This window comes from Balaenoptera borealis, assembly GCF_965194805.1.
Source record: "Balaenoptera borealis genome assembly, chromosome: 6".
Classification (NCBI taxonomy): Eukaryota; Metazoa; Chordata; class Mammalia; order Artiodactyla; family Balaenopteridae; genus Balaenoptera; species Balaenoptera borealis.
This window is the reverse complement of record NC_138863.1, coordinates 20,350,543-20,366,745: the sequence shown is the minus strand read 5'-3', so window position 1 is coordinate 20,366,745 and position 16,203 is coordinate 20,350,543. Positions and strand designations below refer to the sequence as shown.

At 43.9% G+C, this 16,203-nt stretch overlaps 1 protein-coding gene and 1 long non-coding RNA gene across 2 annotated transcripts in view; one reads left to right on the top strand and one right to left on the bottom strand.

The window, feature by feature from the left end:
• Positions 1–16,203, top strand: part of LOC309631374 — a 473,017-nt gene that overhangs the window by 302,740 nt on the left and 154,074 nt on the right. The gene's annotated exons all lie outside the window — the stretch shown is intronic.
• On the bottom strand, positions 2,055–13,931 carry TNP1 (transition protein 1). Its single transcript, XM_082396929.1, has one exon. The coding sequence runs from the start codon at positions 3,521–3,523 to the stop codon at positions 3,377–3,379; it is 147 nt and encodes a 48-aa protein (XP_082253055.1). The 5' UTR covers positions 3,524–13,931; the 3' UTR covers positions 2,055–3,376.

Here is a 16,203-nt window from a genome sequence, read left to right as displayed (position 1 = left end):
GAAGTCCAACGAAAGAAGACATTTTGCCTACCAGGCTGTGCCAGCTATCACCATTAGTTTTTCAGAGCTATTCTTCAACATCCTCTGCTCTTTGATGCCCTGCATCACCTGGGGTCCTTAACTTGTTGCCTTTTGGTTGAGTTTGGCCACTGGAAGCATCAGGAGGAGATTGGAGGGCTGGAGGAGAGAAACATCAGGGTGCTTCTGAGACCAGCAGTGTCTGTGTCCCTCTCAAGTACAGCCTTTACCCAGAGGTCCATCTGCCACCCCCTTCACCAAACACACAGCTTTGGCTCTCATGGGGCTCCTATAACACTGTTCCATCCTTTCGCCTCTGCAGAGCCATTATTTCTTTATTTATTTTTAATTAATTAATTTATTTTTGGCTGCGTTGGGTCTTCATTGCTACGCACGGGCTTTCTTTAGTTGCGGCGTGTGGGGACTACTCTTCGTTGTGGTGCATGGGCTTCTCATTGCGGTGGCTTCTCTTGTTGCAGAGCACTGGGCTCTAGGCACGTGGGCTTCAGTAGTTGTGGCTCGTGGGCTCTAGAGCTCAGGCTCAGTAGTTGTGACGCATGGGCTTAGCTGCTCCACGGCATGTGGGATCTTCCTGGACCAGGGCTCGAACCTGTGTCCCCTGCGTTGGCAGGTGGATTCTTAACCACTGCACCACCAGGGAAGCCCTGCAGAGCCATTATTGCCAGGCTCTGGAGGTCTTGCCTCTGTGAATCGTCCCTTCAGTAATGTGTCTTCATTTGAGTCCCCTCCAGGATCTGCTTTCCTGAGGGATCCTGATGGATACAGGAATAATATTTCTATTTATTGATACATGTGGAATAATATTCTTATATAAAGAATAATAAGTTTCTTGAGGGAAGTACCTTTCACACTGTTTTGCTGTTCTGTTGACTCTTCCCTATGGGAAAGGTTGTCTTTGCACATCTTGGCAATCTGAAAGATGGCAGAGGAAAGGTGAAGTGGAGAGCACGGAGCAAGGGGTGAGCTGTGCATGAAAGCATTTGAAGGCTCCTGGCACACAGTTGCAGCAGGGAGTGGCAGGGGCAAAAGGTGGGAAAAAGCAAGTAGGAAGAGATATAGGTTATCAGAAAGCCAGTGGAAGAGACAGAGGTGTGTGGCCCAGACTGTGGGGCATGAGGTCCAGCAAACAGCTTCCTAACTTCAGCCTAACTGCAGGGTCTGCCTCAGCACAGAGAAATGCCTGGCCTGAGGTCACCCTTTCCCTGAGCAGCCTGCTGGGCAGGAGGGGATATAAAGGCTTCGCTATTTTGGGCCCATGTAGGAATTCTAACTGGCTGTACTCCCTGCTGGCTGATGAATGAGAATTTATGGCTAGAGCACCAAAAGCCTGACAGTAAAATAACTGGATTTTGTGTGCTGTAAGGAGCTTTCAGGCTTTATTTACATGGAGGCAGAGGAACTCCCAAAGGGCACAAGAGTATGTGAGAACTGGTCATTTCTGATTGGGGATTCCAGTTGAATCTGTAAAGAGTTTTGTGTGGTTGTGGATAATCATCTACTTGAGAAGCATATGAGTTTGAGTTTGGTTCGAAAAACAGGGACAACAGGAATGTTTAAGAGGTAAAACTGTGGAAGATGAAGGTTATGAAGGGAGTATTTTCTCTATTCCCTCTTTACAAAAATGGAAACTGAAAAAATAAGGAGGGAAATACAAGTTTGATGAGTTTTGAAGAGTCTGGGTGCCTGATGCTGACTTAGCTTAGGAGCAGTGTGTGCATTCTCTAAGGCTAAGAGAACGAAGCAACTTGAAACATCTTTACGCATGTCATGACCTGGGCTTCTTCTCATCCTTCCCTACTAGAATCTGACCCACAGGGACAGCCCTTGTTCCCATCCCCATATCCCAATACCTAGACACCTCCACAGGGCTCAGAGTCAATGATCTCATTGAAAATATGTGGAGCTCTGCAGAGAAAGAGGCTCCCTTTCCTCGCTATGTCACCTGGTCCCACATCTCCCCCCACCCCCCCACCCCACCCCGCCCATGTTGGAAACTTCATGTCTGACCTCATGCTCCTCTCATTCCTTCTGGCTTATATCCTTTCCTGGTTGCTTCCCCAGAATCTAAGTGGGTGGCCTGGTTTAAATATGAGTCTCAATTCCTCTTTGTGCCACCCTGGTACTGTCTCTGAGGCAACAGGAAACACTCATTAAGAAAAATATTGCCCCCTCCTGAGCGGGTGGATGCTGAGAGGATGTGTCAGATCCCTGGCTAGAGACGACATAAGCGTTATCAGAACCCAAGGTCAAGCTAAAGTGAGGGCCACAGCAAAGGACGGTTCTTCCTTGCCAATAAGGTCCACCCAGACTGAGGTGAGGTCAGTCCTACTGCCAGACACACCTGATTAAGATTCATTTATGACGTCAGAGTCACACAAGCTGGCTTGAATCTCCCAGGCAGTATCCCTGCCTCTGGTCTTGTCCAAATACCATTCTGGCTTCTGCCCAGAATGTATCCTCATCTCCAACAGCCTGCTAATCATGCCCATACAATCAGATAAATTAGAAGCGCTGAGGGTTCTCTATCCACCACTGGGACATGTCTTTAGCTAGCTAGTTTGGGAAATCATGGTTTGGTGTCTCCATGCTCCAAGCCCCTTGACAAAACCAGCTTGCTTCCTTTGGCTCATAACTGGCACTCTGATGAATGTATTTTTCCCATTTCTTTTATCTCCTCTCCCTTTCCATGTTGGGAAGGGAGACAGTACATTGAGACCAAGACCCAAATATGGTGATGGTGCATGGCCAGAGTTGGGGCACAAGGAGAGAGAGTTGTTAAGGGAAATTACATTGACATTGATATTATCCAAATCATGTTGTTTAATGGTTTCATACCTGTTGATTCTTCCCCAAGGCTGCCCAGCTCAGGAGCCATTTTCCAACCAAAAGATCAAAGGAAACTGAAATTCAGTTTTCAAATGTTTATTGAAATGTTGGGGAGAAACAGCCAACATATACCTTCCTCATTTCTTCACAACTGACATTTTATCCACATGATAGGCTCTTCTCTGGCTTTGATCTAACTTCAGGTCTCCTTGGCAGTCCCCCTTCTGTTCTCTGTTGTTGCCTGGTGTCGTTTGAAGTCCACCAGGGCAGAGCCCGCTGGTGGAGTCACAAGTGGGAGCGGGAATTGCGATTGGCTGTAGGGAAAGGACAAGTTTGCAACAGGAACACCAGTTAGAACATGACCATTCATCCTCTTCCTGCCCAAACATGAACCTAGTTGGTAATGAAATTCTCATGCTGAGGTTTCAGGGTCCTATGAGAGTTAACTCCAAGAGCGAGGATCCGCGGGACAACAAGATCCCCCCTGTTTGACTGCTCTCCTACTCATCCCTCACTCACCGTCATTGCACCGTTTTCTACTCTTCAGACTGCCCTTCCGGTATTTTCTTTTGCTGCCACCTCTCTTGACTCCCTTGTGAGGACCTCGGTTCTTGCCCTTCCTCACGCCATGACTCTTTAATTTGCGGCTGGTGGCCATTGTACTTTCTGCCAAAATGAGGGGCTTTGTAGAGCCAGGAGGCCACAAGTCTGGGTATTTAAGGCCTTAGCGATTGTGACTGTGAAGGGGGTGTGGCTTAGCGGTGGGCAGGGCTCCACTGTGATGTCACTGGCCTTTGTTACACTTTGGTAATATATGTGAAATAAGGTGGCCCCTCTAATGCAGCTCAAGGCTACCCTCAATTTTGAGGTCTTTTTTTAATGATAAGTGAGGTTTCCCAGACAGATGTTATTGAGCACCTAAATTCCAGCCCTGTGCTGGGCACCTGGAGAGTACAAGAGCCATTAAAATAGTTATCTCCTGTTTGTAGGAAATTTAATGGTTGTTGAGTGTGTGTATATGCATCATGTTTAAGTCTCTCTTACAGCATTGGGGGATAACATATGTGTTTCTATAAGGGCTTGACTCTAGGAAATCCAGTTCAATATGACCAAAACATAAATATTCTTTCTCTTTCATCTAAATCAAGTTTTCTCAACCTGAGCACTGCTGACACTATGGGCTAAATATGTGGGACTATTGTTGTTAAAAAACAAAATTTAACTGAGTAAATTTGAAGATCTAATTAGCTTTATTAAATCATTCTTGAACCAGGCAGCATCTCATCTGGCAGACAGAGAGATACTCCAAGGGGTTATACCACATGGAAGGCTTTTATAGTAAGGAGAGCTGGACAGGGAAAGGAAGTCATCAGCAAGGAAATAATGAGAGTTCATTGGAGGAAAGTAAAAGTTCAGGTGATAATGTCTTCTTATTGGCTGAGTTGCAGCCCTTTGTATTGGCTGGGCTTGTTGCTGGGTGATGGAAGTCTTCCTTCCTCCTGCTGGGGTAGTAAAGTAGTTGCACTTCCTGTTGGGGTCAGTGCCTGATGTCTTCCTGTTGGGGTCAGTAAATAATATCTTCTTTTTGGCATGATTGACCATGAGCGGTAGGGTGTGAGAGCTCCCTGTATGAGTACTTCCAATTCCAATCTTAGCTGAAGTTTTCTTTTACTAATTTTCACATTGCCTTGTGCATTTGGCAGCATTCCTGGCCTGTACCCTTTAGATGCCAGTAGAACCCTTACAGCTGTGACAACCAAAAATGTATCCAAACATTGCCGGGGGGAGGGAGGGGCAAAAATCACCCCTGGTTGAGAACCATTGGCTTAGCCATTTTAAAAAAGTCAGTCTGCAAATATTTATTGATCATGTAGTATGTGCCATGCACTTAGTTGCTAGGAAAATAGTAGTGGGTAAAAACAGACGTAGACTCTGAGTTCATGGAGTTTTCAGCCTAGTAGGGGAGAAAGCTATTAATCAGACATCTACACTAATCAGTGAATAACTACTTCTCAACATGGTGCAAAATGAGGTTGGAGAGAGGAGCAGATACCAGACAAGCTCAAGTACATTGGGGAGCCATGGAAAAATGTTTAAGAGGATGACATGATAAGATTAGATGGCGGATGGATTGATGGGGAAGTGAAGTGAATAAAGGGAGAGGCTATTGCCAATAGTGGGGGTTCAGGAGAGAAATATTTGAAAATGGCTTAAGCCCAGGCCAGTGGGTGTTGGTTAGGATGTAGAAATGTAGATAGGAGACAAAGACTTGGTGATGGATTGGATTTGGTTGGTGAGAGTAGAGGGTGTCAAAGGTGTGGATTTTATTTCTGTGTGATGCAGCTATCTAGAAGTTCGTGCCACTCACTGGGATAAAGGCCAAGCAAGGGGGCAATGATGATCATGATTTTGGTCTAAGACATTTTGGGTTTGAGGTTCCTTTGAGACTTCCAAATAGAGATACTGAATGATTGTTTGGTATATGGGTCTGGAGCTCAGAGTAAAAGTCTGAGCAGGAGATATCCACCATCCCCAACTTCCCTGATACTGGACTCATCATCCAACCTTTTCTTCTTCTTCCTTTATACCTTATATTGAGACCTTTCAAATAAAATCTCAATAGAGCTTGATAACTTCTTTCTGTCCCTCCTTCTCTCTCCCCTGCCATTATCCTCATTCAAGAACAAAGCACTCTTGCATGTAGGAGGTTCTTAGCAAAAGTTGATTGAATTGAAGACAGAATGTAGTTCAAGGCCCACTCCCTGTATTTCTAATGTCTATAGAGAAGATGGCAAATCATGTTTTGAAACGCAGCTTCTTTGAACAGCCATCATAAGTGAGCCCTTCCACTTTCTGGTTTCCAGGCAGTTCTTTCTGAAGACCTGTTGGACGCCTTTATTCACCCAAAGAAGGAGGAACTCTATGAAAGAGGCTGGCTGCTGCCTTGCCTCTTTGTAATTTGGGGACTTTTCTGTCTACTCCAGCCTAGTTGTTCCTCCCACAAGCAAGTTCCATGAAAGCCGGAATTTAAAAATTATGTTCACTGAGCATTGAACAGTCCTGCCACAGAGTAGGAGCCCAATAAGGATTTGTGAAATCTTGGCTGAATCAATAAAAAGTTCTAGTTTTCCAACTATCTGATTCTTCCCCATTCTGTCCCACCTTCTCCAAGGAAGACTCCTCTGACTTTTCAAATTGTCATTGTCTTTTGAAATTTATTCAAAGTCCATTGTCCTATAATATTGTCCTCAATGTCTGGAAAACCAGCCCTAATTGTTTGAAATCTTGTTTTGTGCCCACATTGTCTTGTCATGTGTGTGAGTCTGATCTCAACAGGAGGCAATGGGTCTTGTTTTTAGTCTGGACTGTGCCACAAACATCACTTCTCTGGACTTCAGCTCTATTATTTTGTAAATATGCTGGTTGGGATACGTGATCTCTGAGCTGATCTGACTTTTGTGGTAGGCTCCTTGTAGTTAGGGACTGTATTTTTTATTCAACTGTATTTCCCACAGGGACATGGTCCATAGTAGGTAGTCATGAACATTTGTTCATTCCAGCGACTTTGGTGTTATGAGGACAGACAGTATGACATTGAGTGATTTTGTATACCAAGTGGGAGCATTTCTAGAGAAAGAAGGGAAAAAGGACTTTGTCTCCATAAAAGGCCCTCAGGTGCTCCGTGCTGGCCTCTCAGGCCTGACCCTGCTGGTGAACATGTTTGCAGAGGGACCTGGCTTCTTTAGTTTGGGAGACATTTTCTGGATGGTCCTGGAGACTGGCAAATATTTCTTTCCCCCAATCCTTCCCATCCCCCAAAGATCTACTCTGCCAAGGAGAAGCTGAGATCACAGGGAAGAAGGCAGCCAGACTTGAGATGGGATGAAGAAACAAACAAACAGGAAAGTCCCCTTTGCGTAGGGTTAAGGACAAATTCTAGTTTCAGACACCCATGCTGAGAAACTCCACCAACAGGAAGCCCAGTGTGAGGGGAGGCAATTCCCAGGCCAGTGAGGAGTGGGGCTGTGGTGGTGTTTGTGTTGGCTTCTCTGTCAGACCTCCCAGCAGGGTTGAGCACTGGGGACTGCAGCCTATCTCTGTTTCTCTTTCTGTTTCTTCTCCACTGTTGTTTGAGCCAATAGCAATTTACAGCACAATGCATTCTTTCCTTTGATGAGAGCCATCTGTTAATCCACCTGTTAATCTGTTAATCCGTTAATCTGTTGTCTCCTTACCTTTTCTTCTGCTCTCTCTTTTTCTTTTTTCCTTTTGGATGAAGAAACCAAGGCACAGGATGGTTACATGAACTACTTTAAATAACCCAGCACAGGAATAGCAGAGATGTCCCAATAAACCTATTTCCTCCATACTTTGGTTTCCTAGTGGGTCTTAGTTTTTGTTTCTCTTGATGAAAGGAATAGATATTTTCTGGTAGCTATAGGGACATGGAGAAAGAACTGAATTACTGGTCTTTTTAGAAGAGGAGCTATCAGTTCCTTCACTTTTGGGGCTGAGTGTTATCTTGCCCAGAACAAGTGGATGGACAAAATGGTGTCTTTATCTCCTAGAAAGATGGCAAAGTGGCACTGCAGGGAAGGGCTTGGAGACTTGACACTCCCACTGGCCCCTTTCTTAGATTAGGAAGAGGCAGGCTTTGGACGTCACTGTTTTGGAATTCAGACCTCTAGTTGGGTCTCATCTCACCTCTCCAATTCAAACTCACTCCATTAATTTTCCTGGGAGTCCAATGGATGTCTGCCCAGGGCAGGATCTTCCCAGCAGGCCAGAAATTGGGGTTTATTACAGGGAACATGGAAAAGTTGCTGACAGTCCTTAAAAATGTAGATGACTCAGTCTGAACCCCTGTCTGAAACCTAAGTCTCTACAGATGTTGACCTTAGCTGGGAAGTGGGGACCTTCTACCCTGTTCGCATGCATGCCCTGTCTTCTCTGTTCTTGGTGCTGCTGCTGCTGTTCAGGCAAGCAAAGGGTGCTCAGGGTGGGCTGGAGTGGGGGAAATCTGCTGAGAGAGGGGTTTCACCAAGGGGTTGAGCTCTCTGAGCTCAAGATTCATCTGGTATCTCTCCTAGGAAATAAAGAGGAACCAGAGCCACAGGCCAAGGGGTGGTTTTCAGAGAAAATGGAAGGAGGGACCTCAACTCCATTCACCTCTTCCCATCCAGTTCTGGGAAACAAGGGGACATCATGGCTCTGAAGATGGTCTGGATTCTACCTGAAGATTTTTGGAGTTTTTCCCTCATTTTTCTTTCAGGCTCCTCTCCCATCCTTTCTGACTGCATCTCCAAACTCTCTTTCCATAAGAAATTTCTGTTTTCCAGGAATAGAGAAATTGGGCTGCTAAAAGGTAGGAAGCTCATCACAAGAGCATTGGCCCTGGGGGGGGGGGTTCCTCAGGAGCCATCTGACCCCCCTCTTTTGGGAGGCCAAGAGGCTTGTCTAAGGGCTGCACCCAGGCAGTGCAAGAGCCATGGCTGAACTCAGATTGCTGATCTTCAAACCAAAGACTGCCCACCACTTCACACTGCCTTCTCTACTTGCCTTAAAAATAGATCTGACATTGACTCTCTGCTCCCTTGGCCTTTTTCCTCCTACCTGTGCTGCTGCTAGGATCACAATGAAGGAATATAATACTGAAGGGAGAAGGAGAAATGGGAAAAAGTAATGAGCTCTTCTTAGAGGCAGGGTGTGAATTTGGAGTTCCTCTGGACAAATTAAAAATTCTCATTTGGAGAGAATGCCATAGTTTTTGTTGTTGTTGTTATTTTTGGACTTACGAAAAATTATTTGACAATTTTTATTCCTTTTGCCACCACCGACCCTAAGACCACATGGTTCAGTAGTATACAAAGAAAATCCAAACTTTATGCTTCAGAAGGTTCCAAATAATGTTTTCACATTAACTACTCCCTTTCACCCACTGACCTTAATCCCCGTCTATATGAAGAAGAAGCTGCCCCTTCCCAGAATACACTGGGAATACAGTGCCCTACAGCCATAAGATAAAACTAAAGCTGCATCCTAAGATATTAGAAAGGGTGTGATATGGTGTGAAAATGTCATGCATGTTAAATTATTTGCCTCATATGGTCCTTAGGAGCGAATGAATTTTAATCCGCTTAACAACTGGAGTAAGGAATTTTGAATTGCAAGGGTTTTAAGAGAACAATTTCATAATAAATAAGTCTGGGGATGAAGGGTAGCTTGGCCAAAATCACAAATTATAGGCAAAGTTGGATCTCAAGCTCAGATCTCCTAATCCCCAGTCCAGGCTTCTTGCCACTGTTTCATGAGGCACTTTGCTGAGATTTCTGGCCTTTTTTTCCCCCGTGCTTTTTCTCTATTTCGAAGTCTCCTTTCACATTCTGAGAGCCATGTGCCAGAGGCCCTTGCCCTCTTGAAATCATCCCACCCACCAAAGACTATCATCATGTCACTGAGTTTGTGGACACTTGGCCCTGTGAAATGGGGAAATGTTGCTATCAAAAGTGGACCAGAAAGACAGACTGAAGTTGCCACACTGAGGGTCAGAGCCTTCATAATTGATGATTTCAAAGCATTATGACCAACATGCTGCTGAAGTGTGCATTGACCAGAGGAGACACTCAATATTTCTGGATTATTTTTTAACACAAATACCTATTATAACTCTACTGATCAGGCTTGGGTCAAGAGAGACGATCACAATCCAGTCTTATTTCTTTGACTTGATTTGCTAAAACTCTACTTTCTATTCTCAATGGTGATCAATTGAGGGTGAAGAAGAGGAGATAGGTCGGAATCATAAATTCACTTTGCCTCTTGAGGATCTTGAAAAATGGAACTGACAAATAAGTCTTGCCTGGCAGTATCATTGCCTATTTTGTTTCCCCATTCTTCTCTTGGGTGGAATTCTCATATTTGGAGAAGTAGCTTTAGTCATGTTTATACTAAAGAAAGAGAACAAAGTAACCCCCTCACTGTTCTTTCTAGTAGAATTCTCAGGTCCAAAGCACAAAATCTTAGTGACAGTTTGCCCTCCACACACATATGCTAGGACAGCAGGGAAGACTCACCTAGTGAAATCTTTAAAACAAAGCCTTCATTTTCAGAAAGGACCAAAGAAAGACCCAGATTTCTTGAGTGTTGCAGTGATCAGATTTTATTGGTCAATAAATTTCCAATGCTGGGCCTCCTTATTTTTGTTCTAGGAGAAAATATGGAAGATCATACTGCTGAGATGCTCTGGAGTTCTGGTAAAGACAGTGTCTCCATGTAGAAGTATTTGTTTTCTCAGTAGACCACTGTGCTGCAGTAGTGATGGTGGTACTTTCTTCATGCTGCAAGGAAGCAAAGACAAAACTGAAGTTATAAAGGTCCCTGGTTAGGGTGGGAGAGTCTCAGAAACTTCTTCAGGGGGCACACAAGACCAACTTGATTTTTCCAGATTTTCCTTTATGACTTTTATTACCTCTTTAGCTATTGTTAGGCTGGTTTACTTGCAGGTCAGTCAAGTCTCCCCAGAACTAGCTACATTATTTGTGGGGTCCAGTGCAAGATGAATATGTTGGATTTTTGTTTAAAAAAAATACTTTCAAGATGGTGACTGAAGAGCATAAACCAAGCCTGAGCAGCCCAGAGCACAGGGCTGTTTGTGACTGCACAGGTCCTATACCCATGAAGCCTAACTTGTCCCTCCTGACTGAAGGTACTTCTTATGGTAAACATTCAGATAACACATTGAAATATCCCTATCTCATTCATCTTTATAGTCCAGGAGAGCTGGTCAATGTCTTATTCATAATGGGGGCTTGACGAATACTTACAAATGGACTGCTTCTCACTGAGGCCATACCAGGTGCCCCAGAATGAATGAAGCCTCTTCGGTAATGGCTCCATCACCACCTCTTCACTCCCTTCCTCACACACAGTTTACAACTACTCCCCACGCTCCTCCTACACTCCCTCAGGACCACACATTCAAAAGCCTTGCCAATTGCCACCACCATCTTTCTCCTCCTCCATGCTGTCCTCAGTGGTGCTTTCTCTTATGCACCTGCAGGAAGTCTGCCAAGTCCTAGGGGATATGCAGCACTGCAGTATCCTAGTGTGGTTGCACTTAGTCATGGTAGATATTAGAAGCTTGGTGTGGGCTTTCCAGTCATTTACCGGAAGATGATATTCTCAACCTTGAGATGTAGGGGTTGAGGGGCCACCTGTAAAGAAACTAGGCCACTGTGACTTGGACTTCCCCACTCTAGGATTTCACAAAGTCCACATGAGGTAACAACCAAATCTACAGGAGAAGAGCTGAGCAGTGGGACCTGGGATGATTTCCTTCAACATTTAATCAGACTGATTTTCTGGTTCCAAGCCTCTCAACCTAGTAAGCCTACTAAGACCAGGACAAATTATTTCATTTCTCCTGGTCTTAAAAATCTTCTTTTAGTTAAAGCCAGAAGGACTTGGACTTCCTATTATTTTACTAATGAGGAAACAAAATGCCCAGTTGGAGATTACTTCCTTAAAGGCTTCAGGAAATTGCTCCAGGACACATAGATACCAAACAGCAGAGCTGGGATTTAAATCCACACCTACTTAATGTTAGTGCTTGTGCATGATGTCTCCTGGTGCCTTTGCTCCCTTAGTAGGGAGGGAGAGGGAGATGGTTAATCATCTAGCGGGTGATATCTTTTACTCTCATCATGTTTTACCATGATGAGAGATATGAACAAAAGACTTGAATATTAAAACCCGGAGGAGACTGACCCAAGTCAGTGATGAGGATGGAAAAGGAGGGGTAGATTATAAAACATTGAGGTGACTGATGAGATATGGAGAGCTTTGAAGGGAAAGTTTGAATCCCAGACTTCTGCCCCCAGTGAATAACTGCTAGGTGGTTACAGAAGCAGAAACTGTATTTGGATAGAAAGTACTGATTTTAGTTTTGCACAGATTGAGATGTCTACTGGACAGATCCGGTGTCCACTTAGGTTCTCAGTGGACAAATTAGATACAGGTAACTGTAGCTCAGAAGAGCATTTGGGGGTGATGATGTAGATTTGGGCATTGGCAGAGTAGAGCTTTGTGTAGTTGAATCTACAGGAGTAGATGAGATGGTCTACGGACATTTGGGATTCATCATCTTCTAAGGTTTCCAGAGGAAAAGACTGAGAAAGGAGACAAAGAGAGCAGAAGAAAACTCAGGAAAGAGCGGAGATGTGAAGTAACAGTAAGGAGTTCAAATATGGAAGCTGCCAAACTTGCGGCAGACGTAACATTTATTGGACCTACTGAGTATCAGGTGCTGTGTGGAGCACTTGAGGAGCCTCAAGTCATTTTTTCAGTCCTTACCTTATTCAACTCCATAGAGCATTTGATACCTAGGTTCCTGCAGAGACAGGGTAGACGAACGGGTCAGGAGTGCAGTGAGTAGAAGAGAGACACAAGGTGAGGTAATAGAGGGTGAAGGTTGTTTTTGAGAAGAGGAAGGTAAATCTCTCTCTAGCAACCATCCTCTTCAAGCTTCTCAAAAGAGGAGAACTTATTCAACCACTATTGTTCTGCCATAAAAAAGTGACAAGCCTTCTCCTTGTTTTCTATCCTTACTTTTTTCATGTGTCCTTTACCCCTACTTGACCTCTACATCCTCTTTCAGGTATAGATAAAGCTGCAATTTGGGATGGACATCCAGTCTTTTTTGTTGTTGTTTTTTGGCAGTGCTGCACGGCATGTGGGATCTTACTTCCCCGACTAGGGATTGAACTCGTGTCCCCTGCAGTGGAAGTGTGGATTCTTAACCATTGGACCGCCAGGGAAGTCCAGGACATCCAGTCTTGGCTGGTCCTTGTTATTTCATCTTGGTGCCTTCCTTCAGACACCTTACACTCTGGGAGTACAGAGACAAGCTAATAGCTTGTGCCTGACAGTGCTCAGAATATGGTAAGTACTCTAGAGATATGAACCCATTTCAACCTTATATCAACCTCGTGAGGTGGCTACTACTATTGCCATGTTCTAGGGCCAAGGTGGTTAAGTAACCACCCAAGGTCTCATAGCTAGTAAATGGAGGAGCTGGGGTCTTCTTGTGTAAGAAACTGTAGTAATTTCTCGTATAAGATTGTTTCTTATATAGTTGACATTCTTTTTAAGTACTTAGCACAAAGATAGGCTAGAACAAAAGAAGTCCTCAGTATATCCTTGCCAATTGAGAATGGATTCCCTATTGTTTATCAAAACAAAGTTCTTGATAAGGATATCGTATTCACAAAGTGAAGATTTATTCAGGCTGTTGATGTGTGTGTGGGGGGAGAGGGATCCATGTTAATATGTACTTAGGCTGGTGAGTTCTCAGGCATATTTTAGCCATGATTTGGAATCCCAGGAAAATATCTCCATCACTTCCTTTTTGCCCATCCCTCACACTGACCCATGCCTCCATGCATGCATGGGAAAAATACAGAAACAGAAAGTGGCAGAGATAAGATTAAGGAGATAGCTGCAGATCCTCAATACAAATTTGGATGAACAATGGGTTGCTCTATCAAGCCATCTCTAGGACATAACATCACAATCATAGACTCCAATCATAGACAATCATAGACTCCAATCATTTTACCTTAAAGATCTGAGTTCTTTGGGGGATGGAAATAATCTGATTGTTAGTAACTTTTGACCAGGAAAAGAGGACATAGGATAAATTAAACTCAGTGTGGCAGATATGCACACATAGTCAAAATACATCTACCTCCTCCTCTTTCTTCCTCTTTCTCTCTTCCCAACCTTTGTAGCCCTCCCCAGGATTCAAACCTTAGATCTTAAGTTAAAAGAACCACAGAAGTACTGTAGAATCCCCTGCCTCTTAGAGCCTGCAAGAGGTAGGAAATTAGAGTGACTGCGGGAGGTACTTGGATTATCACCTCCCTTGTCTCCATGTGTAGTTGACCCTATTGGAGCGGGTGAACCACTCCAGCCTTTGTTCAGGAGGTGTGTTGGAAACCAGGCTTTAAAGGAAGAGAGGAGATTGCATCTCTTGGGGCCTCCCTGCCAGCCTCTCTCTTCTGGGTGGCGCCACCCAAGAGCCATACTAGTTAGGCTTGAAATCCAGGAGTCCTTGAACTCTTCCCTCTCCTTTGAGTCTTTGTTGAGTCTTCCTTTATCATGCCCAGAGTTTTTGCTCCAGGGTGGCAGCCCTTGAGCAACCCTTGTTACCTTTGGACTACATCACTGTGGAGGCTGCTTGAGTCTCTTTAATGCAAACTATTATTCAGTGAAACTTCCTAAAGTGAGACTAATCCTGCCACTCTTCTGTTCAGGATGTGTGGGAAGCTCCTTCCTGCCTCCAAGGTGTAGTTCAATTTCAATTTTCATATCAGCCCTCCTAACCCCAACTTCACTTTCTAGCCATGTCTTTTATTCTCTCCCTCAGGCAAACTCTGCTTATTCTAGTCAAATTGGGTTATTTCAAAAGTATAAAAAGTATAGGTGTTCATGGGAAATTCAGTGTCTTAACTTGCACTGTTACTTTTTCTAGCATTTTAATCTATTAAATTCCAATGGAACGTTTAAAACTCAAAACAAAGGCCCCTGATTCTTTGATGACTTCTTTAATAAACTCCCATTATTCATCTTTTTGAACACATTCTATATCATTTATCAGATTCTGCCCAGAATTTTTTATTTCTATGCATGTCTTCTCTTCTCAAACATTGTGTTTCTTGAGGTTGAAGCTGCATCTCTGTGCGGTTCTGGGGGATGGGGCAGGGGTAATAGATTAAAAAGATGAGTTGGACCAAAGCTTTGAATTCTACATTATTCAGGATTTGAGTGGGAGCTAGGGAAGGGCAGGAGGGAGAGATTACAAATGTGCACAGGGAAACTTTTTTGAGTGGAGTATATGCTTACTATCTTGATTTGTGGTGATATGTCAAAACTTATCAAACTGAGCATTTAAAATATGTGCAGTTTATTGTATGTCAATTATAATTCAATAAATTAATTTAAAAATTCCATATCATTCAAGTCCTCACTAAAGAGCTCTTTTTAGAAAGGAGAAGATGGAACCAAGAATGCATACCTAAATGTGCCAGCGAATGAAGTCTTTGATGAGGCTAGACTTGTGTCTGCAAGGCAGGGGGAATTTTACTTGGCTTATATCATTCAAGGTGGTTCCTATGGGCTATACTGATGGGCAACCAGTTAATTCTAGCAGTCCTAACAAGTACTTTCTTGACTTTATCCAAATGTCTCAGTATTCCCCAACAACCCAAGCAAGCTCTCATGTTAACTCTCAGCCATTGTGACAATCATCAATTATTAGGTCTTTTACCAGGAGGGCCCATGTCATGGCCATGTGTCTTCATATATAAAGGGAGTGATGAGTGGGCTGCTTTGGACAAATGGACTTGGGGTAGAGGAGGGGGAGCTGACCGAGGCTGCTGTTTCAACAAGAACCCCACTGCTGGCCAGAGTTGGGAAATGTAAGAGGATGGTGAAATCCTGTAGATGTAAGTGTTCAGCATGCCATCTGAAGGATTTACCACAGAGACAGAAAGCAAAGAAGTTATGCCAGAAAAAAACGAGGAAGCCAAGGTATTAATGACATTTTCTGATTAAGAAAGGGGACTCTCAGTCCTGAGAATTATCATCCTAGCTTGGCAGGTGTTCCAAAATATCATGTCTTTGTCAAAGCAAAGCTCTCCATTTGCCTTCCAAAAACTATATCCAACTCTTCCCTAGCACTCTCCCCTCCCCCACCCAACACCTACTCCTCTTCCCAACCCCATCCCTGACCCTGATTCCTCACCAATCCTGCAGAGAACCAGACTTTCTGTGTTCATTGTTTTTCTTCTTTATGCTGTAGAGCCTCCCTCTAATCTTGCCCATTCAGTAGAAATATTGACATAACCTCTGGACCTACCTTTGAAGGTAGGTTTCTTAAACTCTTGATAAACTTATGTCTGATGGAGTCTCCAGGAAACTGACTAGGGAGGTCCCTATATGAAAAACGAATGGATTTCCTGAGTGTAAATCTTACATTTTCTCATTCTTGTCTCCTTAGTCAGCTACATACACCAATGCTCTGCTTGAAGAAGCTGATTGAATCCATGTCTTTCCATGTCATGTTTTCTTTCACGGATGGCGAAAAGAAAAGCTTCTTTCAGTTCAGGCCCAAGACCACCATAATCATCTTTGATTTTTCCTCTCTGCCCAAGGTCTCTGAATAAAATCTCTCTCCTTTCACTGACAAGTGGTGTTTTTGTTTAGCTGGAGAATGACCTGTGGCAATCTGGAGAACTGGTCCCCCCTATTTTTAATGTAATAGGATAAGTGGGGTGTGAT

Bases quoted from the DNA above. Each gene is read 5' to 3' on its own strand.
- TNP1 (XM_082396929.1), bottom strand. From the start codon at position 3,523: ATGGCCACCAGCCGCAAATTAAAGAGTCATGGCGTGAGGAAGGGCAAG.